General features: G+C 34.0%; 1 protein-coding gene across 8 annotated transcripts in view; it reads left to right on the top strand.

Annotated features, from left to right (window-relative positions):
• Positions 1-27,081, top strand: part of TFEC (transcription factor EC) — a 235,737-nt gene that overhangs the window by 198,644 nt on the left and 10,012 nt on the right. For 7 of the 8 annotated variants that reach the window (XM_063813847.1, XM_016958065.4, XM_016958062.4 and 4 more), the window contains 3 exons: positions 15,486-15,600; positions 17,637-17,693; positions 21,330-21,405. In XM_063813847.1, the coding sequence (XP_063669917.1) occupies positions 15,486-15,600; positions 17,637-17,693; positions 21,330-21,405 (248 nt within the window). Of the gene's footprint in view, positions 1-3,962; positions 4,100-15,485; positions 15,601-17,636; positions 17,694-21,329; positions 21,406-27,081 lie in introns of those variants that run through there. The other variant, XM_024357611.3, reaches the window with a different exon arrangement.

Here is a 27,081-nt window from a genome sequence, read left to right as displayed (position 1 = left end):
GCTCAAATGAAGGAGAAACCATGAGAAAGTGAGAATTTTTGGAAGTCCTTTAGAAAGAGGTGATGTTTGAAATATAGTTATGAAGTACTGTATAGTTAAGATTTTAAGAGATAGACATGAAGGCAGAAAAGTAGCAAGTTAAGAGAACAACATAAGGCAAGAAGTGAGAAAAAAGAGAATGTACAAGAATAGCTGGTAGAATAGGGGTAGGAAACTCTGAAGGATTTTTATAGTTTATGTAGATAAAAGCAAAGACTTGTTAGATTCAGAAAAAAGCTTTGAGTAAGTATATTAGCCAGTGAACTTTTGGTTGCAGGTGGTTAACCTGACTCATAAGGGGCTTAAGCATGAAAGGAATTTATTGGTTCATGCCATCTAAAAATCCCTAAGTAATATTGTATGTGGGCATCCCTTTGTAAATTTGTCTCTGTTTTCTTCTGTGCTGGCTTTATTCTCAGCCATTGAACAGACACTGTCATAGCCTATTCCCAGCCATGCATACACTTTTTTCTTGCTAACCTAGTTTTTTTTCAGACATCCATTCCTTCACAAGAAAGAGGAAGTTTCTGATTAATTTAAACCAATTCTGGTGGCCCCATTTCCCTTGCCAGAGATTGTTTTAAGAATGGGCTTGTGCTGCAATTCTGGCAAGTTGAGCAGGATACTGAGACCTGCTTGGAAGTTTTCTTCAGTCTGTAATTTCAAGAAAGAGAAGGCTTTTTGCTTCTCCATGATTTATGGGGCTTCTGTAGCCTTTTTTTTTCCCCAAAAGGTAGATAAAGTGAGGAAAAACAAAAGAAACAAAGGGAAAGAGAAAATCAACAGATATGGAACGAAATGCTGCTTATATGCCCCTGGAGAATTATTTTGCCTATGGATATGTAAGGTTTTTTTTTTCTTTATTTTATAAGCCAATTATATCAGGATTTTCTGATTCTCAAAAACAAATGCATCCTAATGGAAACATTCAGTTAGTATGGGATACCTAAGAGGAAGTGTTTTTCTTCTTAGTTCCAGTTAAAGCTCTGGGATAATGGAGCAGCTTCTGTCACATATCTATTTCTAAGCCAATGTCTCTGGGTCTTGGGCCTACCCTAGAGCTGTGGCTTGAACAGCCCTCCACAACAAATTGCCCAGACTAAGAGTGAGAACCAAGAAAGCAGTAGTCGTTACCCAAGCAAATGTGAATGGATTCTAGTCAGGCTAAATTAACAGATGTTTATTAAAATAAGCTTCAAAAATGAGAATATTTACCAATAATTATTATTATGTTTACCTACTATATGACATGGGTTGTCTGCGTTAGTCCATTTTACATTTCTATAAAGGAATACCTAAGGCTGGGTACTTTGTAAAGAAAAGGGGATTATTTGCCTCATGGCTCTGCAGACTGTATACGTGAAGCATTACCCTGGTATCTGCTTCTGGTGAGGGCCTCAGGAAGCTTTTAGTCATGGCAGAAAGGAAGGGGAGCCAGAGTGGCACATGGTGAGAGAGGGAGCAAGAGAGAGGGGAGAAGTTGCCATGCTCTTTTAAATAACTAGCTCCTATGTGAATAATTGTCCTAGTTCATTATCTAAAGCTAGCCCTACCATTTGTGTCTGGGATCCCTTCCAAAGGACTTTTCTTCTCTAAATAGCTCCTCCTTCTAGATCATGAATATATGCTGATCTACTGGATTATAAATATCAGCATTTATCAGTCTTTAATAACACTCACTAAAAGCAAACCTAACCAAACAGCACCCTTTAAACGCATTTCCTCTCTGGCTACTAGGCTATTTCATGACTCCTTTACATACAGACACAAAAAAACTCACTGCCCCCATTTTCTCCCTGCCTCGACTTCCTTCCCTCTCATTCTCTCCTCCCCAATAGGGCTTTTGTCCTCACAATTCTAAAAGGGCTCTGAAAACCAATCAACAGCAAACCAATAGCAAGCCAATCAATAGCAATCAATAGCAAACTAATCCAGTAGCAAATTCTCCATTGTCACCTGACTTGGCTCCTCAGTGGCATTTGACATGGTTGACCACTTCCTTCTTCTTGAAGAGCTATCTGGGGTTCTGTGGATTCTCTGATTTTTCACTCATTTTACTGGTTCTTTTTCTTCTCACAGATGTCTAAATTCTGGAGTGTCCTAAGGCTCAGTCTTTGGTCCTCTTTTCTCATATATCAATATATGTCCTATAGGTAACATCAACACATCTCTAGCCTAGTTCAATCCCCTATATGCCAGACTTATATATTCTACTGCTTACTTGATATCTTTTGTGGTTCTAACAGGTATCTTAAACATAGCATGGCTGAAAAGAAGTCCTTCCTCCAAAATCTGCTTTTAGTTGATGTGAAAGAAACAAACAAAAATGGTCATTCTTTGCTTTTCTCTCTCTTACACCCATACTCACATCTATCAATATGTTTTTGTAATCCACATCCAAGATTTCCAGAATCTCACAGGTTCCTATCATGTCCTCTTGTAAAACAGGTTCCATCATCTCTCCCTACAGCCACAGGCTCTGACCTAGCTTTCCTGCTACATTTTGTTCCCTTACAGCTGTTCTTCACAGAGGAGCCAGAATAATCTTCCTAAAGAAATAATCAGATCCTGTTTCTCCTTGCTTAACATTTTATTAACTTTCTGAAATATTCAGAATATAATCCAGACACTTTATTATAGTCAGCACTTCCCTTTGACTTCAGGGTCTGGATTCAATGGCATCCTTTCTCCTCCTTAAACATGACAGGAATATTATCATCTTACAACCATTGCACTTCCTTTGCTTAGTTTGGAATGCTTTTGTCTCAAATCTTTGCATGGTTACCTCTTTATGATTCAGATCTTTAGTCAATGTCAGCTTGTCAAAGGGGCCTTTCACAATTACCCTAACTCCATGACTCCTCAAATCAATGTCTTATTTTATTGACCCTCTGACTTATGAGTAGTTTAACACAAATGATCTTCTTTATTACTGCATTTACCTATTTATTCTATGCTTCCCCCTGTAGAATGCAAACCCCTTGAAGACAGGGATTTTGTCTGTCTCATTTACTGCTGTGTCTCTGGAGCCTAAAACAGTAGCCTGTTTTGTTGTTATTAGTACCCAGCATACTGACTAACACATCACAGGTGCTCAGCAAATGCATGTTAAATAAATGACTAAAATTCACACATAGTATTGAAATAATTGTTTTCATTATAATTCCTATTCAGGAATACTTTATTCTTGTTGCAGTAGCATGGTACTACTGCAACAAGAATAAAGACAACAATAATAATAGCTATCATGCATTGGTTACTTACTAGGTGACAAGAATTATGCAAAATACTTTTAGTGAAAAACTACATTTAATTTCACAACAAACCTATGAGATAGAGACTGTTATTGCCTATTAAAATTTTACAAATGAGGAAAGAAGCTTAGAGAGTTCAGTAACTTGCCCAAGTTCATATAGTTAATGAATGGCAAAGTAGGGCCTTGAATCCAGCCCTGCATGAAACCAGTGCAACTACCCTACCCATTCTGCTGTGCCAGCGGTCTCAGGGAAGTAGCCATTTCATAGAACTATAGAATCCTATGATTTGAAGGGGTCTGAGACAGATCTTATCATCTGGCACACTCCAGCTGAATGATTGCTTAGCCTCTGAGTTTAGATCTGTGTATTATTTACACCCATTGGTCTTAGTTTCACCCCTTTCTTTCAGAGACGTGGTTGTGCATAGTAACTCATTTCTTTTAACATATATAGGTATTTTTTCAATCAAGTGTCTGTAAATGCTGGTGGCATTTGGTAGTCTAAGTAAACTGTTACAGTTCAAGATCATTCCAGAGACGAGGAATGAGTAAATATTAACAACCCCCTGTGCTTGGTTGGAACTTGAAAGGACTGCATAACATCAGTGAGCAAGCTTTTGTCAATCACAATCTAGACAAGATTAGTCTTAAAGTCCAAAGAAGAACCAAAGTTCACTTTAGTGTAGAAGTTGCCACACAGTTCTCTTGGTTATTGTTTGCAAGTTTAAGGAAAAGAAAATGATGAAGGAGAAAGAGAAAACCATTGCTATTGTGAAGGTTATAGACACTTCAAAGTTAAAACTGGTGAGCAAGTATATTTTGGAATTCTTTCAGTGTTTGGAGATGAAACCACCTTAAATACTGAATTTAAACTTTATAAACTTATAGTCAATAAAATAAGGTATGTAAACATTGAGCTTTGAAACGCATAAAATATATTCTGCTGTATTGACAAGCGTGCTTACTTACAAGATTATTTTTAGTGCTCTGGACTATAGTAAAAAATTATAGCAGTATATTTAGTAAAAAATATTCAAACTCCTGTTTATTATTACTTTTTAATCAAAAGATGAGGGTTTCAAACTTATTGTTGCAGTGTTTACATAAAATTAATTGTTTTTATTTATTACTAAATAGGTCATATGTATATAATATGCATGATGCAAAAGTATTTATAAATTATCATTCTTTGTTTTGTATTTTATCTTTTCTATTATTGTATATAGTCACATATTGTATTTCCAGATAATCTGCCACTATATGTATAAACCAGCTCACCAAGGACAGGGTATATCCTATTCCAGCTCAACACATTATATTTACATATGTCATAATAGGACAAAATGAATAACAGCAATAACACAGTGGGATTTCTCTATTCAGTGCATGTCATTTAAACTGTATACCTCTGCTTTAGTAGCAAAGAAAACAAATTTAGAGGAATATTAATGGTGTGTGTCCTGAAACTATAAAGACCTTGTTTATTGCATCTACATTAATAAACACCCAAAAGGAAAGACAATAATCTTTCAAACGCCAATGTTTTGTGTGCATTGTGCACTCTAGGCTCTCCTACAGTGATCCTCTTTATACATGAAGTTTGTTTTCCTTTTATGTCTACAATTATTCTATCTAATCTTTTGCCATGTTAGGGTCACAATGAATGTTTTCACAAAAAAACACAATATAGGATCCAAACAACTCAAAATACTCCCTCAGTTTCCCTTGACACTCATATTAAATATATGATAGTGCACAGACACATATATGTAAGGTATTTTTTTCCTTTTGTTATCTCTACTAATAAATTATCTGGAAATATAATATGTGACTATATATAAGACTTTTTTACATTTTTGTATTTATAATGAAATTATCTAGGACATTATATATATGTATATGTATATGTATATACACGTATATATGCCAAAGATTCTTAGCTTTACATATATAATCCATTTTCAGGAACATGGTAAATACATACTATAATGCCTTTTCTCTTGCTGAGTGAATAAAAATGGAGAAAGATAAAACAATTAATTTAAATTCAATTAGAAAATGTATTGCAAGTTTGTTAGCCCCATGTTATTAGGGTGAAAGGAAAAATAAACCAGGCTGGCCTGAGTAGGAGTGCTGAAGAGGGCTTTCCCAAAGTTGAGCCTTAGATTTGGATGCTTATTGAAGGAATGGGGACATTGGTAGTGCAGAAAACAGCAGTGGGAAAGAATAAAACTGAGAAAAATTAAATCCAATGCCTTGTAACTTTTTTTAGCACTCAAAACACTTAAGACTAAAAGTTTTAAAGGCAAGGCCCTTCTACCTATAGGGTAGATAATAAAGAATCCAGACATTGTGTTAGACATTCCTTGGTTTGAATCCAAGCTCTCTACTTCTTTATAAAGCTATATGATCATGAAATGATGATTTCATTTCTTAGAGCTTTAATTATTTTATGTTTAAAATGACAATTATAATACTAGAGTTGCTGTAAAGATTACTTGAGATATAGTTATTTAAATTATTATTATGAAATATGCTTGGTTTAGTACCTGGTATGTAATAAATACTCAGCTGTCTATGACATAGCATGTATGTTAGGATCATGCTTGTATTTTATTATCTTCTTAAAAAAATTCCCCATATATAAATTCACAGATTCCTTGCAGTAACATTCTTCCCCCTCACACCCTCCCTCCTGCTAGGGTTTGAAGTCTATTGTTGAGAGCCATGGGCACAGTATGTTTACATGTGGTGGTAAGAAATCTTTCATCTTGAGAGTAGTGGGAAATAATGTCGAATAGAGAAAGTGGGGCCATGCAGCAAGATTTTGAAAACTAAACGCAAGAATTTGGGCTTAATACATGAGTTAAGGCAGAAAGATTTTAGATTTCAGATTTTTTGACTGGGAGAAAGCAGAAGGAAGTTGTATTTTTAAACTATGAGTTAGTCTGGGAGGGGTAGTGGTAGTTAATTGAGAGAGATGAAGAAATACTAGTGGCGGGGAACATAATTTAGGCTTAGGGCTGTGAGGATCTTGAAATATGAGAATAGGGAAGAATTTTCAAACTGAGAAATAGCTCTTAAAAAAAGTCATATCTGAGTGATAGATCAGATATAAAATATGAAGAGGGAAGAGGCCAAAACAGTAGAAAAAGCATATGTGGAATTCAGGTCAGGTTATTTATGTTGTCCTGATAAGAATAGATGGATATATGAACATTTTCAGAGGTTAATTTTACTTAGATGTTTCTACAATAATTTTGGACCCAGATTTTATTTTCTTATGGAGCAGCACTTATTTTAAACAAAGACAAAGCTATATTTTTCTAGGGTTATGAAAACATGTATTGTCTCAAAAATATGTTGCCAATGCACTGAATTTGAATAAAAGTTTCACTGTCTTTTCTTCCAGACTTAAAATTGCAATTTGGAGACATTAGTAACTTCAACTAAAAAAAAAAGGCGCTATTTTGATAAAATGTGAGACAAATGCACACGATTCCTTATCCTAACAGTAAGCAAATGTGTAATGGAAACTTTGATCCATAAGCATTCCATTTAGAGGATAAGGGTATATGGTAAACAGTGTTTCACAATTTTGTATAGAATCATTCTACATGTAATTAAATCAGCATCTTTACACAGTAGTAGAGTAGGAGATTAAGAGTAACAAATTTGATGAACAGAATCAGAATATCTAAGCCTGAAGAGGCAGGAAAAATTCCCTTTAAGAAGCTATTACCGTGGTAGAATTTTTGTAGGTAAGAAATATTATGTCAAACTATTTACTGGTCTTATCCAAAAAAGTTTATGAAACATATACCTTATGTGTAGAATTACTTTCATATCAACATCAGTTAAAACTTAATTAATTTAAAACTATACAGAAAACTCCAGTTAGGCATTTAAAAAGAAAATCTGGCAGCATTGTGTAATTGTTACTGTCATTTCTACAGTTGTTACCACACTTGACAACAATGGCCTTATCTGTTCTTTCTCCTTTGCTAGTCTACCATGCATTGGGCTAAGAAAACATAATCAACTTGTTTTTCTTAGTTGTTTTTAACTTTGTATATATAAAGGATATCAAGCTGTGTGTGACATTTTGTAACTTAAATGTTTTCTCTTAATACTATATTCTCTTTGAAGAGATAGACTGATACTGTAAACATAGCACTTTTCTTCTCTTACCTTGTTAACTTGGCTAGAATTTCAAATACAAAGTTGAATGTCAAAAGGAATGATTTTGATGGGAATAATTAATTAGGATGTTTGCCTTAAAGTTTCAGACATATTATTTATCAAATTACCAAAATTCTATTCCTAATAAACTGAGTTTTATAATAAATGGGATTAACTTTTATCAAATGCTTTTTTCTGAATTTGTTGAGATGATCATAGATTCTTTTTCTCTTTTAAATTATAAAATACACTTATGGGAAATCAAACTTGATGGTGGCAAATTATCTTATTTATAGCTTTTGAATTCAAAGTGTTAATAATATTTTGCTAAATATTTATAATAATGAGTGAAATGGGCCTATAATTTTTCCTCCTCTAATGTCTTTGTATGATTTTGGTGTCAGTGAATTGGGACATATTCCCACTTGCCTTTAAAGTTGTTTGGAAGCATTTTTACAAAATGGCATGATATATTTCTTGAAAATATGATACTTTTCCCCATAAAAGTATCTAGTTCAGATATTTTCCTTGTGAAGTATGTTTAAAGTTTCTTTTGATTCTTCAGTAATCATAATACGATTACCACTATTAATTACTTCTTCAGTCAGTAATTACATTTACTAAGTAATATTTTTCTAGAAAATTTTGCATTTTGTCTAAGCATTTACAATCAATGGCAAATTTTGTCAACTGTGAACATAGATCATTTCGCTTATTTATTTCCAATATGGGTAGCTTTTGTTACTTTTTTTTGCCTAATTATTCTGGCTAAAACTTACAATGCTATGTTGAAGAGAAGTAGTGAAAATAGGCATCCTTATCTTGCTCCCTGTTGGTAGTATATCCCATTATGTTTTTATATTGGGGTAAAATATAAGTAACATAAAATTTACCATTCTAAACATTTTTAAGTGTACAATTCAAAGGCATTAAGTACATTCATAATGTGTAACCATCACCACTATCCATTTCCTAAACTTTATCAATATCCCAAACAAAAACTCTGTACTCATTAAACAATAGCTCCCCTTATCTCTGAATCTCCAGATCCTGATAACCTTTGGTCCACTTTCTGTCTCTATGAATTTCACTATTCTAGGTACCCCATACAAGTAAAATAATACAATATATATCCTATTGTGTTTGGCTTATTTCACTTAGCATAATTTTTTCAAGTTTCACCCATGTTGCAGCATTCATCAGAATTTCATTCCCTTTTAAGCCTATTCCATTATGTGTATACACCACATTTTGTTTATCTATTCATCTGTTGATGGACATTTGACTATTGTAAATAATGCTAACATGAATACTGGTGTACAATTATCTGTTTAAGTCCCTGCTTTCAATTCTTTTGGATACATACTTAGAAGTGAAATTACTGGATCATATGTTAATTCTATACTTACCTTCTGAGGAACTTCCATACTTCTTTCCACAATGGCTGCACCATTTCACATTCCCACCAGCACTCCTCAATTTTTCTTTTGATATTAGCCATCCTAATGAGATTGAAGTATTACATGGTCGCTTTGATTTGCATTTTCCTAATGACTAGTGATATTGGGCATCTTTTCATGTGCTTATTGGACATTTGTATATATCTTAATTGGAGAAATGTCTATTCAAGTCTTTTGCCCATTTTGAAAATTGGGTTGTCATCATTCTAAGCAAACTATCACAAGGACAGAAAACCAAACACTGCATGTTCTCACTCAGAAGTGGGAGTTGAACAATGAGATCACATGGACACAGGGTGGGGAATATCAAACACCGGGGCTGGTCGGGGAGAGGGGGACTGGGGGAGGGATAGCATTAGGAGAAATACCTAATGTAAATGACAAGTTTATGGGTGCAGCAAACCAACGTGGCACATGTATACCTATGTAACAACCTGCACGTTGTGCATATGTACCCTAGAACTTAAAGTATAATAAAATAAATAAATGAAATTGGGTTGTTAGTTTTTGTTGTTGAGTTTAAGATTTGTTTTTATGTATATATTCTGGATCTTAATCTCTTAAGAAATACATGATCTGCTAGTAGCTTCTCCCCCTGTGAGGGTTGTTTTATAGATTTTTTTCTTATGTTTATGTATTTGATCCATTTTGAGTTAATTTTTGTATGTGGTGTTAGGTAAACATCTAACTTCATTCTTTTGCATGATGATAGCCAGTTTTTCCAACACCATTTGTTGAAAAGAATTCCTTTCCCCACTGAGTGGTCTTGGCACCTTTGTCAAAAATCATTTGACCATAAAATAGAGAGTTTATTTCTGGACTTGCTATTATACTCCCTAGGTCTATATATCTTATTGTCAGACTCACACTAGCACAGATTTAGATAACTGCAGCTTTGTAATAAGTTTTGAAATCTAGAAGTGTGAGTGCTCCAACTTTGTTCTTTCACAAGATTGTTTTGATTCTGCAGGGTCCCTTGAGATTTCATGCGAATTTAAAATGCATTTTTCTATTTCTTTAAAAAATGCAGTTGGAATTTGATAAAAATTGTATTGAGTTTTAGACTGCTTTAGATAGTATTGCAATGTTACAATATTATTTCTTTTCATCCATGAACGCAAAATGCCTTTCCACTTATTTATGATTTCTTTCATTTCATTCAGCAGTATTTTTTAGTTTTCAGTGTATAAGCCTTTCGCTTCTCGGGTTAAGTTTATTCCTAAGTATTTCATTCCTTTTGATGCTATTTAAATGGAATAGTTTTCTTAATTTCTTTTTCAGTTTGTTCATGGTTCATGTGTAGAAATGCAACTGATTTTTGAGCTAATAAATGAATTCAGCTAAGCTGCAGTACATAAAATCAGCACACAGTTTGATGGTGTATGTGCGTGTGTGCATGTGTGTGTGTAAGTGTAGAATCTTAGGGAGGGTTTTCTTAATATGAGATCGTGTCAACAGTTAGCAAAGATCATTTCATTTATTCCTTTCCAATATGGATAGCTTTTGTTACTTTTTCTTGCCTAGTTATTCTCACCTAAATTTACAATACTGTGTTGAATAGAAGTAGTGAAAACAGGCATCCTTATCTTGCTCCTAAGCTTAGTGGAGAAACTTATTACCTTTTAAATCTAATGTACTGTTGTTACTTTCTCCTTTCATTTGAAATGTTATTCATTTAATCAGTTTTGCCAGAAGCATGTCAATCTTGTTAATTTTTTTTCAAACAAAAACAAGCTTTGGTTTATGAATCTATCATTGTATTGTTTTGTTCTTCACTGATTTATGGCCTTATTATATTATCTATTCTAGTTTATTTGGATTTATTTGGTTATTTCCCCTTTTTTTAAAAGAATGATGGTTAATTTATATAATTCAAAAATGAATCTATTTTTATCATTTATTATTTAAGGCTATGAATTTTCTTTAAAGCATTGTTTTGCCATATTCTAGACATTTTTACATGTGTTTTATCTTTGTTGTATTTTAAAATTCCAGTATGATTTCATCTTAAACTTTGAGGTTTTTAACAATTTTCTAAAATTTCAAAATATTTTGGCAATCACTCTATGAAATGTGTTGAGGGTTTCTTTTGACTGAGCACCTAGTCAGTTTTTGTATATGTTCCATATATACTTGAGAAAACTGTATTCACTATTTCTTCATGTGAAACTATATACAAGTCTATTGGGCTGAGATTTAACATTTATTGTTCCAGTCTTCTGTAGCATTACTGATTATTTTTGTCTGCTTGACTTTTCAAAAATGAAGAGATGTGTGTTAAAGTCTTCCACTATTTTGGTGTATTTATTCATTTCCCCTTGTAGTTCTAAACATTTTGTTTCACATATCTGGAGGTTACTTTATTAGGAGCACACATGCTTGTAATTGTTATACCTTTTAGGAATAGTGACTCATTATCCCTAATAATTTTTTAAGCGTGAAAGCCCTTTTTCTGATATTAATATAGCTACATCAGTTTCCCCATGGATATCATCTGCTGGATATGTCTTTTTCCATTCTTTAAGTTTTAATCTTTATGTGTCCTTTTACTGTGTGGATATGTCTCTTGTAAGATACTTGTATCTAGTTCCTGTTTTTTTACTTTATTTGTCAACCCTTTACCTAGGGAGTCTGACCTGTTTAGATCAATTATTATTATTGATATGTTTTCACTTGCTCTTCTTAATCCATTTTTGTGCCACATTTTTAAGTTTCTCCTTAATACATTCTTACCACTTTCACATCCTTTGGCTTCCCTGCGACAGCAACCCAATTGTGCTGATATTATCTAGATCGAGTTACATGGTTATGTGTTTCACTCAATCTTTGATCTTGGATCCACTGCCATTATTTATTCCACAATCACTTTACCAAGATATTCGATCAATTTTATTTTATATTTTTGATCATATTCTTTAAATATCTCTACTTATTTAAGCATTTCACCCCAACTTTTTCCAGTGTTAGTCTTTATGGGATAAACTTTCTTAAGCATTGTATGCCTAAGAATATTTTTTATCATGGCGTCATGTGTGAATGACATTTGAGCTGGATATAAAACTATAAAACTTCGTTTTATTTTCTTTCAATGTTTTAAAATACAGATTTGTTTTATTTTTCCATTCAGTTTTGCTACTGAAAAGTCTTATATTAATTGGACTTTTGTTCTTTGTACACAATCTTTCTTTCTAGGCTTTTAGATTTTTTTCTCTTTATTATTGTATATTATTTCATTTTAGTATAATATATTTGAATGCAGGTCTTTTCTATCATTCTTATTAGGCATTCTATAAACACTTTGATTTTTAAATGAAAATAAAATAATGATAACTTATGGTGAAATAAAATACTGTCGCCCATTGATTATTATTAATTCTTAAAAATGTGTCTCCGTTACTTTAAAAAATTCTTTCTTCCAATATTATTTTTCTCTCTTTTTGAAACTCCTGTTATCTGTAATTTAGTTCTAATAATTCTATTCCCTGTATTGTTTAGGTGTTCTTTCATATGTTCTATTTCTTAGTCTTTTTCCTTATCCTCCTGGGAGATTACTTTAAAAATTTGGCTTTATATTTTACCAATTCGTTTATTCCTTTTTTATTGTTTCCATTATGTTATTTTTCCATTCTATAGGATTTTTTTTCTAAGCATTCTATTTCTCATATCTCTCATTTCTCCTTGGTCTCTTTGGTCATTATGTTTACTGTTCATTATTTTATATCACAAGTTATTACAAATACCTTTGATGTTATTTATAATGGTGTTTGTTGCCTTACTTTTGAAATAGTCATTTTCCTCAAATATTTTGATATTTTGACCTGCTAGCTCATTTTCTTCAGGAAATATTATTTACTGTAGATAGCAGTGTATATATGGAAAGGTTAGACTCTATTTGTTTCAGTCCCTATGACTTCAGCGTGGAGATGTGAATAAAATCTACGGCGAAGAGCCTCTGATACCAGGAAACTACTGTTATTCACTCCTCACCTCAAAGCAGTTTCTCAGATCAGGAGTTCACTTTTTTCTATCAGAAAGAAGTATTGCCTTATAGAGAAGTAGACTCTGCTCTATCAGGCCTTCTCTCTCACTTTGTTGACTGGATTTTATAATAAATTATTTATTTTATGTCTTTAAAGTTTGTGAATTTTTTGTTAATAATAATATGTTTGCCTATTGTCACATCAAAGATTTTGCTTTACTGAGAAAGCAACCTTTTAAAAATATCATAATAAATATTTCTTCATAAAATAGATATTCATTTGCCTACTGATCTACAAAATTAAGTTAAAACTTGGACTTTATTACCTAAGTTACTTATACCTTTGACAAATGTTGATAGAAGTTTTCTTTGTAAACTTTTTCACAGGTGAACGCAATCTGTACATTTTCACTAACACTGGACTCTTACATCTTTTAATGGAGAAAATGCACTTTAGGTTACATGAAGTGTATTACACACTTTGAAACTGAACTCAATTGTTTAATGATATTCAAAAAGTGATGAGCCATTTACATGAAATAGAGAAGTACCTATAGCATAAAATTAAATAGGATATTAATTATTGTGCTTTAGGGCATAAATTAGACAATAATCAAGATCAGAAGAATATGCAATACAGCTACAGTTCAGCAGGATTAGATTCATTATCAGAATTTAAACCCCATTTCTAAGGAATAATGCACTGGGTGCTGTCTGACTAGGTAATATGGAGGCAAGGAAATGCTATAGTTAGGTACCTCTTACTTTATTGTTGCAGTATATCTGTTATATGGCTCCTTTTCTTCCTTAACATTTCTGCAACTTGCCACTTCTTCATTGAAGTCCATCTGAATTCAGGCTCTTCAGAGGGAAAGTGCCCTTTTCCTAGTTCTGTCCCCCTCACTCCCTTTTTGTTCAACGTGCCCATTATGCTTCTCAAAGTCACAGTGGAAATGTGCAATTCAAGCTGGTGATGCCTCAGCTCATAACCAACAGGCCTTTCAAAAATGACCTTGGAAAATTTACACTTTAAAAAGTATGGCTAAGTGAGTCACATCTTAGAAAAACATCTGCTTTTTGGATTTCTTCCAAAGAATAATTGTATTTATTTGATACTAACACACATTGTCTGCCTAATTTGCTCAACTTTGTCCCTATTTTACAGATGAGAAAACTGAGGAGAAATAGCTGATGACTCCAATAGCTGGCTTTTATAGCTCCCTTCCAAGACCCATAAAGCAAAAATTCTCTTACAATTAAGTTTATATAAAGTAAACGTGAAGAGTCCTAATAGAGTTAATAATGAAAAAATATGAAAAAATACATCTGAGAGCCATATAAGTCTAAAATGTCCTTATTGATATGCATATAAACTGATGCGATTTCAACTGTATTTTCCAATTTTTCCCCTCAGGTATATACAACATTTATTATATATACTGTAATAGATTATTATCTCAGAAACTAATTTTGGATATAATATGTCCTTTCTTCATATTTACTTCCTGTCTGATTTTATCAGTTCTCTCAAATTGAATTGGAGTTTTGCAAAAAGTGGGTTGTGAAGTTAGATTCTTCATGAAGACTTGTTAAAGCATTGTTTTATTACATGTTTTATTCCTAGTCATTGAGGAAATAAAAAAAATTGCTTCTTATTCAGCTCTTGGTTTATTGCACGGAAGTGGAAGAAAGATACTCACAATGGAAATATCTTAAAATTTCAAATCCTGCATAGTGAATGCAGCTTGTTCTGGAATAATGAGTATTAACCTGAAATATGAATATTACTTAAATTTGATTTTCTTGGGAAATCAAATCAATAAGCACACTTTGAATAATGAATTGGTGCAATTTTGAATTGTGTATAAAGCAACTTAGGTTTTCTGAAAAATTGTTCCCAAGAAGCAGTTCAAGAATTGCAGTGTTGCTATAATTGGATGTACCCTATATTCACTAGAGGCAAAAGTAGTTTTAGACTACTTTTGGTTACCAGCTGGGATATTTATAATAATCTAGAACATTAAGTGTACAATGAGAAAAAGTATGCCTTCCAGGAAGGGAAGAGTTTCTCATTTAATTAACAGTGTAAAACACCTCTTGACTGTGAGTTGCTGGTAGCACTGATGGTATTAAGAAGGCTCCCAAAATGTTCAACCGTTATACCTAATTTGTGGGATGTGGTGAACTTTCCAGCTTTGCAAAGATGTATATTGATTTTTGTCCAAAATAATATTTTTAATTACATCCATTTATAACCAGGTCATATGCTGGATCAAACTTCCATAACTTTGTAAATATTAATAGGAATTTTCCTTCATACATGAACTGATTTCTCTTTTTGCTTAAACACATATAACTTTTTTCCAGCGCATCTTATCTGTAAGCATTTTATAATGCATCTTTTAAAAAGTTAACGCATACTCGTCTTGTTTAAAAGCAAAATGCCCCAAATTAGAAATTATTATTAACAAAATGCCACATTTAAAGTGGAAAATGTAATATATATAACTAAATATATCAATTTGCACAGAAGGTTTTTATTAATCTTTTCTTCCTTTTTCCTCTCAAGTTATCTGGAAGTATTTTGGATGTGTATAGCGGTGAACAAGGAATTTCACCAATTAACATGGGGCTTACAAGTGCTTCTTGTCCAAGTAGTCTACCAATGAAAAGAGAAATTACAGGTAATGTTGCCTTTATAGTTTTACCCTTTTTATTTTTATTAATGACATAAGTTATGAGTGACATATATTGTGCTAACTAGGATTTTAAAAGTATAACAAAACAGTTACAAAAAAGAAGGCAGACAGTAAATTCATCTTTTCTTTTTATGATAATCAAGCAGTAAGTTAAAATAACTTATAGTTTGACTGAATTGATTCATTATTTTGGAAATTGAGCAAATGCACATATATGTTTTATATACATATATACATGTATATACACACACATATACATACATATATAAAAGACAGCTTCATTTAACATAGGCTCATTTTTATATTAAATAGATGCCATTTATTAACATGGTTACAAAGTGAAATAAGAAATTAGAGAAATTAGTCTATTCTTTGTATGCAGAATTCGATAAAAAACAAATATTGGATTTTTTTTTCTTTTTAGCTTGTTTTATGGATTTCATGATAGACTCACATTTAATTTTCTTAATTGAAAATAAACCCTGAGTTTTCAATAGTTTATTTTAATTGTTACAACTCAAATTATAGGAGCATAGTCAAATTCTTCCAAAATAAATGAGGAAATCAACCCAGGGTCAAAGGAGCTACTTTCCTAAAGGTGTAACAGCTGATTACAGGCAGAACTGGATCAACGTAAGGGTTTCCTGACTTACAAGTCCAGTGTTAGATCCTCCGTAAGAATAAAGTAAATAAATTCACTTGAGAGTTCTGCAATAAACTTTTGGTTTGGAGCTCAAACACCATGCTAAAATTTTAAATAAATACAACATGACCACTCTTAAAGCTCAATCAATAATTCAAAAATGTCTATGCATCCAAATTATTCAGACTAAAATTAATGACTATAGTTTTAAATAAATACATTTAAATAAAATGTATTATTTTATTAACTTTTTAAACTATAACTCTAATAATATTGTATTATTTTTGTTGCATAACAACAAATTACCCCTGAAATTTAGCAACTTGAAGTAATAAACATTTATAATCTCAAAGTAATAAACATTTATAATCTCATTCAGTCTTTGAGCATCAAGAATCCAGGAGTGGCCTAGTGAATTCGTTCAGACCAGAATCTCTTATGAGGCTGTAGTCAAGATGTCAGCCAGAAGTACAGACACCTGAGACTTGACTGAGGCTGGAGGATGCACTCCCAAGGTGTTTCACTCAAGTTCTTGTAGGATAGTGCTTCCTGTTGGCAAGTGGTCTTTGTTCCTGACTGCTTGGACTTCTTCATAGGGTTGCTTGAGTGTCCTCATGACATGACAACTAGAGATCAAAGAGATGCCAATGTGAAAGTTAAAAATTTCTCCTATTATCTAGCTTTGGATACCATACTAGTCATTTCCACAACAAGCTAGTGGCTTCACAGGTCAGCCTTATTTATTTAATGTGGGAGGGAATTACAAGGTGTGAATACTACAAATTAAGAATCATTGTAGGCCATCCTGGAGGTTGATGGTCATATAAATACAACCACACCATATATACAGGGAAGTGCCATTTACTGGAAGAAAGTGTGGAAGTGTTTCATATGGATATTTGAGAAATATAGTGAGTTGCAACTCTTGGGATGTAGAAATAATAATTACTAATAAAATATTTAGGTTGGAATAATTTCTGAATCTCAAAATTCTGAAAATAATAATTGAATACTATATTTTCTGTACACTATATTTCTTTTGGTTATCACAATGATTTTAAGGTAGGTATTGTATTATAGTCATTTTACAGATGAAGAGCCTGAAACACAGAGAAGTGTGGCAATAGATCACATGGCTATTAAATGGAGGGCCAGAAAATAAATTCAGTTTTTATTATCCCAGAGCCTAAAAGCTTTGCCATTGCCTTTCACTGAAGAGTACTGTTTTCCAAATTTCTGAATATTTGCATCAAAAATATTATTGTACCATTTTGGAGCAAATAATATTTTATTTTCACCTAGGAGTTCTGAATTATGTTGCCTAGAGGGGTTTTAAGGTAGAACTAAGCATGGTTTTTATTATTTTTCTTTTGATCAGAAACTGACACTAGAGCTTTAGCAAAAGAGAGACAAAAAAAGGACAACCACAACCTCAGTGAGTATATATTTTTCTATATAAATTTAATGCAAAAGGAAATGCATAGAGGTTAAGGTGTGTGGTCTTTTATTATACTCCATTAGTATTTTGATGTCAGATGGCCAAAATTAATTGCACATACAACTTGATTTATTTTGGGAAATATTAACAATGTGAACTCTCAGAAAAGCTATCTATTTTCACAAAATGAAACATCTCGAATTCCCTCCTTGATCATTCACTTCCAAGGAGGCTGCCTGTGACTGAGATGAGTGCATTTGGTTACATTTGAATTCTGTTGTGACTCACTGACTCAAAGGTTTAAAGAGATAAAAGTGACTTTTGAAAATGTACAACATTTAAATCATAAGAAACATAACTCCAGGTTCTCATTTTTCTGTGTCAATTTGCTCCTCCTTTCTTAATGATATGTTATCTGAAAGGCATTGCTGTGTTGCAGTGCTGAATTTCACCTCTGGAACAAATAGAGCCCTCATGCCTTCCTAAGGGTCAATTAGACTCTGATAACAGGTCATATGAGATGGAGAAATCGGGCAAGAAAAGTAGCTTGGCAGCGAGGCTGAGCTTTAGAATGCTTGGTCATGTCTTAAATGTGTAACTGTCTCAAGTGAGCTTGACTAATTGAGTGTGAAGCCTTTTCGTTCTGGAAGCCAAATGAAAAACTGAGAACAGAGTAGAATGAAATTAAAATAAATAAAATATTGCAAATTCCTAAAACTAATGACTAATTTCTTTATGTATCACTAGCTGAAATTGAGTATACACGTACTTGTGAAACCTGCATCTGTTCGTAAAGCACCTGCCTGTGTCACAGTGATGTTTGCTGAGTGTGTGACTATAAGACAAGAGCTGGCACGTGGTCATAACAGTCCTCCGAGAAATGATTTTATTCTCAAAGGCTTTAGTGTCAGAGCAGATAACTTTGGTCCAGATTATGAGTGGGGAGAGCTAATGGTTGAGAGAAGGGATTAGTAAATTGAGGAACTATGGACTTTTCTCTTAATCAGCCACTTAACAATTACTGACCTTAATCCTACCTTCTCTCTTCTGTGTCTGCAGCTTAAACAAGTCATTTAATGTAGAGTAACATGGTGTCCTGTATATCCATTATCGAAGTGTTTCTTAATCTAGATACACCTGCTACATCATCTTGCTTTTGGAGGAAACAAACACTTAAAAAAATTATAAGTTTTAAATAGAATGAATCTAGAAAAACCCTAAAAACTTGTGATGATCATAGCAAAATTACAAAGCAAGTCCAATTTACCAGAAGTTTACATAAAATTATGTTCCATTCATCATAAAGACCCAGAGGCCAGGAGTGAATTTAGAATTTTCAGCTCATAGGATTTTGGCGTGAAAATGTCAGGGCAGGGCAGTGTCAGCTCTCAGCTTGCAGCCCCCCACTGTTCTTTCTGCACCCCCTATTCCATTCTGTGCTACAAGTGGCCTCAAATGTGACGGTGAACACCCTGTCCTGTACATTCAAGCTCCATATACAGCCCTGCAAACAACTGCCCATTGGTCAGAACTGGGGCCCCCAGTGAGCACATCGGTGTCATGTTCCGTCTTCAGGAGGATGGACCCAGGGAGGTGGTCTGCACAGGCTCTGGAAGTGAACTCAGGGAATTAGGGAGGAAATTGCTTGCGCTGATAACCCAGAATATAGTTTAGAAGGGTTCCCTTGGCCCTGTGGCTGCCTTGCTGAGTGGAGAGAGGCATGGCCAGAGAAGGCAAGAGTGCTTCCTCTAAATATTGATCAGAGTAAGAGCCTCTCTTGCCTGGATCTAAGTACAGGATTAAGTGAATATGTCAAAAACTTTGTGAAGAGTGAAACCACCATGACATGAAGTAGTTTAGTAATTTCTTAAAACTTGACTCCTTTACAAGAAACTAGTACTAGGTATGAACACCATTGGGAGCCAGATTTCTCATTCTGATTAGCCATTTAAAAATTCATAGACTACTACCTAAGAGGAGTAGAGAAGAAGGTTCTGACATTCTACATCAGATAAATTTAAATAAAATATCTTAAAGAAATGTGACAGGACAAAAACAGTCCCTTATTTTGAGAAAAAAATCTCTGAACTTCCTTCATAGTTGTTCTTCATCTTGTATTTAAAAGTCTGGCTTATAAGAGTTAATGTGTGTGGACACAAAATTATTAATAAATTCTTATTATTTTATATATGCATATGTTATATATATACATTTCTATATAAGTATATATGTATTATATGTGTGTATATATGTTTCTATTAGCTTTACCTTTATTTTCTAGTCAGTGTTTTTTGTGGTGTCATTTTGCTGTTATTTGAATTATGTGCATGGGGGAAATAGGATTGGTGAAGAGGGAAAATAAACTCTTACCGGAACCAATTATATTCTCATTTTAGAGGAATCACAATGTATTATTCCTAAAGGTCAAATTCATTCATGTAATTTGCTTTGTAGAGTAAGTTCATCAAGGCAATTGATAGTCTTTGATGACTTTCCTTGTTTCTAGTAGCAGTTCATAATTCTCACATGTGAACTGTTTAAGTATTTTCCAACATTTAAAAAAATATATTTTCCTTCTTCTTCATATCCTTTTCTACCTTTACTTCCCCAAAAGCTTTAAACATATCTGTTGAAAAAGATACCATGTATAAGTATATGTTATGGTTCTTGATATTAGGAATATAGAGTAGAAGACTGCTCTTAGAGAAGAGTAATACAGGAAATTTGACAGATATATATTGTATGTTGAACATTTACGATGTTCAGAAAATTGCCATAAGCAGTGAATGTATGGAAATGCAAAAAGAGAAAACAGTCTCTGAATAAGAGCTTATATCAGCAGTTTTCAAAGCATTGGCCCCACAAAAACAGTATCAGCATCACCATGAAACTTGTTAGAAATGGAAATTCTTGCCCACTCTTGTCCCCCTACTTCCAGGACACACTAAAATTAGAATCTTTAAGTGTGTGGTGCAAATCTATTTTAACAATCCTTCCATGTGTGTCTAAAGAGTGCCAAAGTATAAAAACCACTTATTTATATATTATTGGAAACTAAAATAGAAAAATAAATTTACAGCCTAATCAATATACATTTATTTACCACCTCCTATATGTCAAGCTCTCTGGTGATACAAAAATAAGTAAGTTAGGTCCCTGCCCTCAAGGAGGTCATAGAGTCTAATTGGATACACAGACCTACTATGTGCTAAACGTTGCGTTAGGCTTTGAGGACAGTATATGAGAAGAGTAAAGAGTGTTGCACGACCTCGAATGATTACAATCCTGATGGACTGACAAATTGCCAATGTATGAAATAATCAAACAGATATACATATTAATATATACTTATACACATTTCATTATGAGTATTATAGTATTTTAAGGAATTTTAAAAAATGTTTTGTGACAAAATGTTTTTAAAACAATGTAAATCATAGATTTATAATTCTAATATTGAAACCTTTACTTTTAGAATAAGAATTTTTATTTTATTCTTGAGAAGTGTTATCTTTTGACTAAATGGAAAGTTTTTTTCCCATTGTTTTTAAAAGATTGTTAAAAATGTTTACAGCTGACCAAAAGTGAACTGTGCATTAATGAGAATAATCAATAATATTTCTTCTTTAATAGTTGAAAGAAGAAGAAGGTATAATATTAATTACCGAATCAAGGAGCTTGGCACTCTTATTCCAAAGTCTAATGATCCGTGAGTTCAACAATCATTTCTATAATAATGTTATAATTTAAAGACCCCCAAAATGAATGGGAGGGAAGAGGGGAGGAGAGAACCAATGACTAGGAAACTAAGCAGCTTATGGCAAAAATAAGGCTATTGCTGGGCTCATTTTAAAATGTCTATTCCAGTCTGATTGTTATTGAGCATCAGGGCTGGTACTAAGAGTTGTCCTCTTGAGCTATAAGAAGTAAATAAGTTATTTTTCCTCAGTTCATAGTGAGTCTTTCTGTATGGTGACAATATTGTCAAATTTAGTGATAATGTCAAATACTACTTATGATGCTGACTGGTATATTCAATTTTTATGAGTATAACAATTCTTCCAATTTAAAACTTGTGTGCAAGTGAAAATAGAATTGTTAGATTTTCCAAGGTCCCCGAATTTTGGAGACACACAAGTAACAAATGGAATTATAAAAGCATATTGATTGATGCTGACCAGGCTTTGTGCTGTATGCACAAAATGTCCATCAAACAAATTACTTACTCTTGTAAATATTGAGAAATAAAGTGTTAACTTAGAATGTTGAATGTTTCTTTAAAAATGCGAACGCCTGTAATCCCAGCACTTTGGGAGGCCAAGGCGGGCAGATCACTTGAGGTCAGGAGTTTAAGACCATCCTGGCCAACATGGTGAAACTCTGTCTCTATTAAAAATACAAAAGTTAGCCAGGTGTGGTGGTGCATGTCTGTAATCCCAGCTACTCAGGAGGCTGAGGTGAGAGAATTGCTTGAACCCAGGGGGCAGAGGTTGTGGTGAGCTGAGATCATGCCACTGCACTCCAGCCTGGGCAACAGAGCAAGACTCCATCTCAAAAAAAAAAAAAAAAGTGAAAACATGGAATCTGTAGCATTAATAATGATTTGAAAATATTTCATTAAAACTGAGAACTTTTGAGTAGGTTGCGAAAATTTTCTCCCATTTTGTAGGTTGCCTGTTCATTCTGATGGTAGTTTCTTTTGCTGTGCAGAAGCTCTTTAGTTTAATTAGATCCCATTTGTCAATTTTGGTTTTGGTTGCCATTGCTTTTGGTGTTTTAGACATGAAGTCCTTGCCCATGCCTAGGTCCTGAATGGTAATGCCTAGGTTTTCTTCTAGGGTTTTTATGGTTTTAGGTCTAACGTTTAAGTCTTTAATCCATCTTGAATTGATTTTTGTATAAGGTGTAAGGAAGGGATCCAGTTTCAGCTTTCTACATATGGCTAGCCAGTTTTCCCAGCACCATTTATTAAATAGGGAATCCTTTCCCCATTGCTTGTTTTTCTCAGGTTTGTCAAAGATCAGATAGTTGTATATATGCGGCATTATTTCTGAGGGCTCTGTTCTGTTCCATTGATCTATATCTCTGTTTTGGTACTAGTACCATGCTGTTTTGGTTACTGTAGCCTTGTAGTATAGTTTGAAGTAAGGTAGTGTGATGCCTCCAGCTTTGTTCTTTTGGCTTAGGATTGACTTGGCGACGCGGGCTCTTTTTTGGTTCCATATGAACTTTAAAGTAGTTTTTTCCAATTCTGTGAAGAAAGTCATTGGTAGCTTGATGGGGATGGCATTGAATCTGTAAATTACCTTGGGCAGTACGGCCATTTTCACGATATTGATTCTTCCTACCCATGAGCATGGAATGTTCTTCCATTTCTTTGTATGCTCTTTTATTTCCTTGAGCAGTTGTTTGTAGTTCTCCTTGAAGAGGTCCTTCACATCCCTTTTAAGTTGGATTCCTAGGTATTTTATTCTCTTTGAAGCAATTATGAATGGGAGTTCACTCATGATTTGGCTGTCCGTTTGTCTGTTATTTGTGTATGAGAATGCTTGTGATTTTTGTACATTGATTTTGTATCCTGAGACTTTGCTGAAGTTGCTTATCAGCTTAAGGAGATTTTGGGCTGAGACAATGGGGTTTTCTACATATACAATCATGTCATCTGCAAACAGGGACAATTTGACTTCCTCTTTTCCTAATTGAATACCCTTTATTTCCTTCTCCTGCCTAATTGCCCTGGCCAGAACTTCCAACACTATGTTGAATAGGAGTGGTGAGAGAGGGCCTCCCTGTCTTGTGCCCGTTTTCAAAGGGAATACTTCCAGTTTTTGCCCATTCAGTATGATATTGGCTGTGGATTTGTCATAGATAGCTCTTATTATTTTGAGATACGTCCCATCAATACCTAATTTATTGAGAGTTTTTAGCATGAAGGGTTGTTGAATTTTGTCAAAGGCCTTTTCTGCATCTTTTGAGATAATCGTGTGGTTTTTGTCTTTGGTTCAGTTTATATGCCGGATTACATTTATTGATTTGCATATATTGAACCAGACTTGCATCCCAGGGATGAAGCCCACTTGATCATGGTGGATACGCTTTTTGATGTGCTGCTGGATTCAGTTTGCCAGTATTTTATTGAGGATTTTTGCATCAATGTTCATCAAGTATATTGGTCTAAAATTCTCTTTTTTTGTTGGGTCTCTGCCCGGCTTTGGTATCAGGATGATGCTGGCCTCATAAAATGAGTTAGGGAGGATTCCCTCTTTTTCTATTGGTTGGAATAGTTTCAGAAGGAATGGTATCAGTTCCTCCTTGTACCTCTGGTAGAATTCGGCTGTGAATCCATCTGGTCCTGGACTCTTTTTGGTTGGTAAGCTATTGATTATTGCCACAATTTCAGCTCCTGTTATTGGTCTATTCAGAGATTCAACTTCTTCCTGGTTTAGTCTTGGGAGAGTGTATGTGTCGAGGAATTTATCCATTTCTTCTAGATTTTCTAGTTTATTTGCGTAGAGGTGTTGGTAATATTATCTGACGGTAGTTTGTATTTCTGTGGGATCGGTGGTGTTATCCCCTTTATCATTTCTTATTGCATCTATTTGATTCTTCTCTCTTTCTTTCTTTATTAGTCTTGCTAACGGTCTATCAATTTTGTTGATCCTTTCAAAAAACCATCTCCTGGATTCATTAATTTTTTGAAGGGTTTTTTGTGTCTCTATTTCCTTCAGTTCTGCTCTGATTTTAGTTATCTCTTCTGACAAAGGGCTAATATCCAGAATCTACAATGAACTTAAACAAATTTACAAGAAAAAAACAAACAACCCCATCAAAAAGTGGGTGAACGACATGAACAGACACTTCTCAAAAGAAGACATTTATGCAGCCAAAAAACACATGAAAAAATGCTCACCATCACTGGCCATCACAGAAATGCAAATCAAAACCACAGTGAGATACCATCTCACACCAGTTAGAATGGCAATCATTAAAAAGTCAGGAAACAACAGGTGCTGGAGAGGATGTGGAGAAATAGGAACACTTTTACCCTGTTGGTGGGACTGTAAACTAGTTCAGCCATTGTGGAAGTCAGTGTGGCGATTCCTCAGGGATCTAGAACTGGAAATACCATTTGACCCAGCCATCCCATTACTGGGTATATACCCAAAGGACTATAAATCATGCTGCTATAAAGACACATGCACACGTATGTTTATTGCAGCATTATTCACAATAGCAAAGACTTGGAACCAACCCAAATGTCCAACAATGATAGACTGGATTAAGAAAATGTGGCACATATACACCATGGAATACTATGCAGCCATAAAAAATGATGAGTTCACGTCCTTTGTAGGGACATGGATGAAATTGGAAATCATCATTCTCAGTAAACTATCGCAAGAACAAAAAACCAAACACCACATATTCTCACTCATAGGTGGGAATTGAACAATGGGAACACATGGACACAGGAAGGGGAACATCACACTCTGGGGACTGTTGTGGGGTAGGGGGAGGGGGGAGGGATAGCATTGGGAGATATACCTAATGCTAGATGACAAGTTAGTGGGTGCAGCGCACCAGCATGGCACATGTATACATATGTAACTAACCTGCACATTGGCACATGTACCCTAAAACTTAAAGTATAATAATAATAAATTTTTTAAAAAACTGAGAACTTTTTTCTCCAAATACTGGATATTATTCATTATCCGGAAATGATCATGTTTGATAAAGTGATACTTGTGGGCCAGGCACATTGTCTCATGCCTGTAATCCCAGTACTTTGGGAGGACCAAACAGGAAGATTGTTTGAGGCCGGGAGTTCAAGATCAACCTGGGTGTGATCCCATCTCTAAAAAAAAGAAAGGAAAAGAAAAGAAAAGAAGAGAAAAGAAAAAAGAAAAGAAAAGAAGGAAGGAAGGAAGGAAAGAAAAAGAAAATAAAGAAAGAGAGAGAAAGAAAGAAAGAAAAAAGAAAGAAAGAAAGAAGGAAAGAGCAAGCTTGATATGGTAGCATGCACCTGTACTCCAAGCTACTCAGGAGGCTGAGACACAAGGATCACTTGAACCCAGGATTTCAAGGCTGAAGTGAGCCATGATCGCACCGCTGCATTCCAGCCTGGGTGGTAGAATAAGACCCTACACACACACACACACACACACACACACACGTTATGTTTCTGAGATTTTAAAGCACTTTTTCTCTAAATCCGAATTTGCTCATTTATTTGGACAATTCAACAATTTGTTAGAAAAGGGAATGCAATATTTGTCCTTATGTACATACTAGATTGTGAAGACATTTAGGGTCTGAAGAGCTCAGGCCTAATTTAGACTCTACTCCAAACTCTTCAAATCTTTTAAAGTCTCTAAACAGGCGACTCGGTTAGCTAAAGAAAACACTTGTCTTCCCTATATGCCTGTGTTTTTATAAAAATAAAATCAAATAAGGTGTATGGGAATAGTTTGCAAGTTATAAAGTTTTATGAGAGATTATTACTCCAAATTTTAAAAAAACTTTATCTAAAGACTCCTTTCTAGTTCTAATTCATTTTCTAGAACATAGAATGGTAAGTACTTTTTGTATAGGGCCAGATAGTAAATATTTCAAGCTTTGCGGGCCATACAAAAGTCTTTGTCACAATTATTTAACTCTGGCATTGTAGCATGAAAGCAGACACAGACAACATGGAATGAATGAGCTTGACCTCATCCAGTGAAATTTATTGACAAAAATAAGCTATGGGCCATAGTTTGTCTACCCTTGGTCTAGAATATGAAAATTCAATTTATGATAGACCAGAATTGGGAAAACTGCATTGCAAGCATTGTTTTTCTCTTCCTTATGAATCTCAGAAAGGAGGGTTATTATTTGTTTTATTTCTATTGTATTGTATGTAGGCAAATAACATTTATTTGGGGTCTAATGGAAAACACATTAATTAGATGTTGAATATGTCTATACATGGATTTTTCCGTATATCACAGGTAGAGAAGACACTTCACTGAAATGTGTGACATTCCAAAAATCTCAGTACTAATTCTGTTTAAATACATTTTATTCCTTGGCTTGCTGTGGCCTCACCTGTTGCTCCAGTGTCCCTCTTTAGGGTTTAGCAATGAGGGTCACATGATTGAATCCAGAGTGTATCCTCTTAAAATGACTCTACCTGAGAACCATGGTCTGGCTCCATGGACTAAGGAGTACCCATCTACGTGACAAAATTATTCTGGATCCATTTGTCAAATTTTCAAATGTTATTAGGGATAATCTAAAAGTCACAGGAAACAAGAATGCTGGGAAAAGGGAAGGGTAGCATAGAGGAGGCAAATTTACTTTGAGGGTGAGAAAATAGAAGAAATGACATTATTATGTTATG

This window comes from Pan troglodytes, chromosome 6, assembly GCF_028858775.2.
Source record: "Pan troglodytes isolate AG18354 chromosome 6, NHGRI_mPanTro3-v2.0_pri, whole genome shotgun sequence".
NCBI lineage: Eukaryota > Metazoa > Chordata > Mammalia > Primates > Hominidae > Pan > Pan troglodytes.
This window is presented reverse-complemented; position numbering and strand designations above follow the sequence as displayed.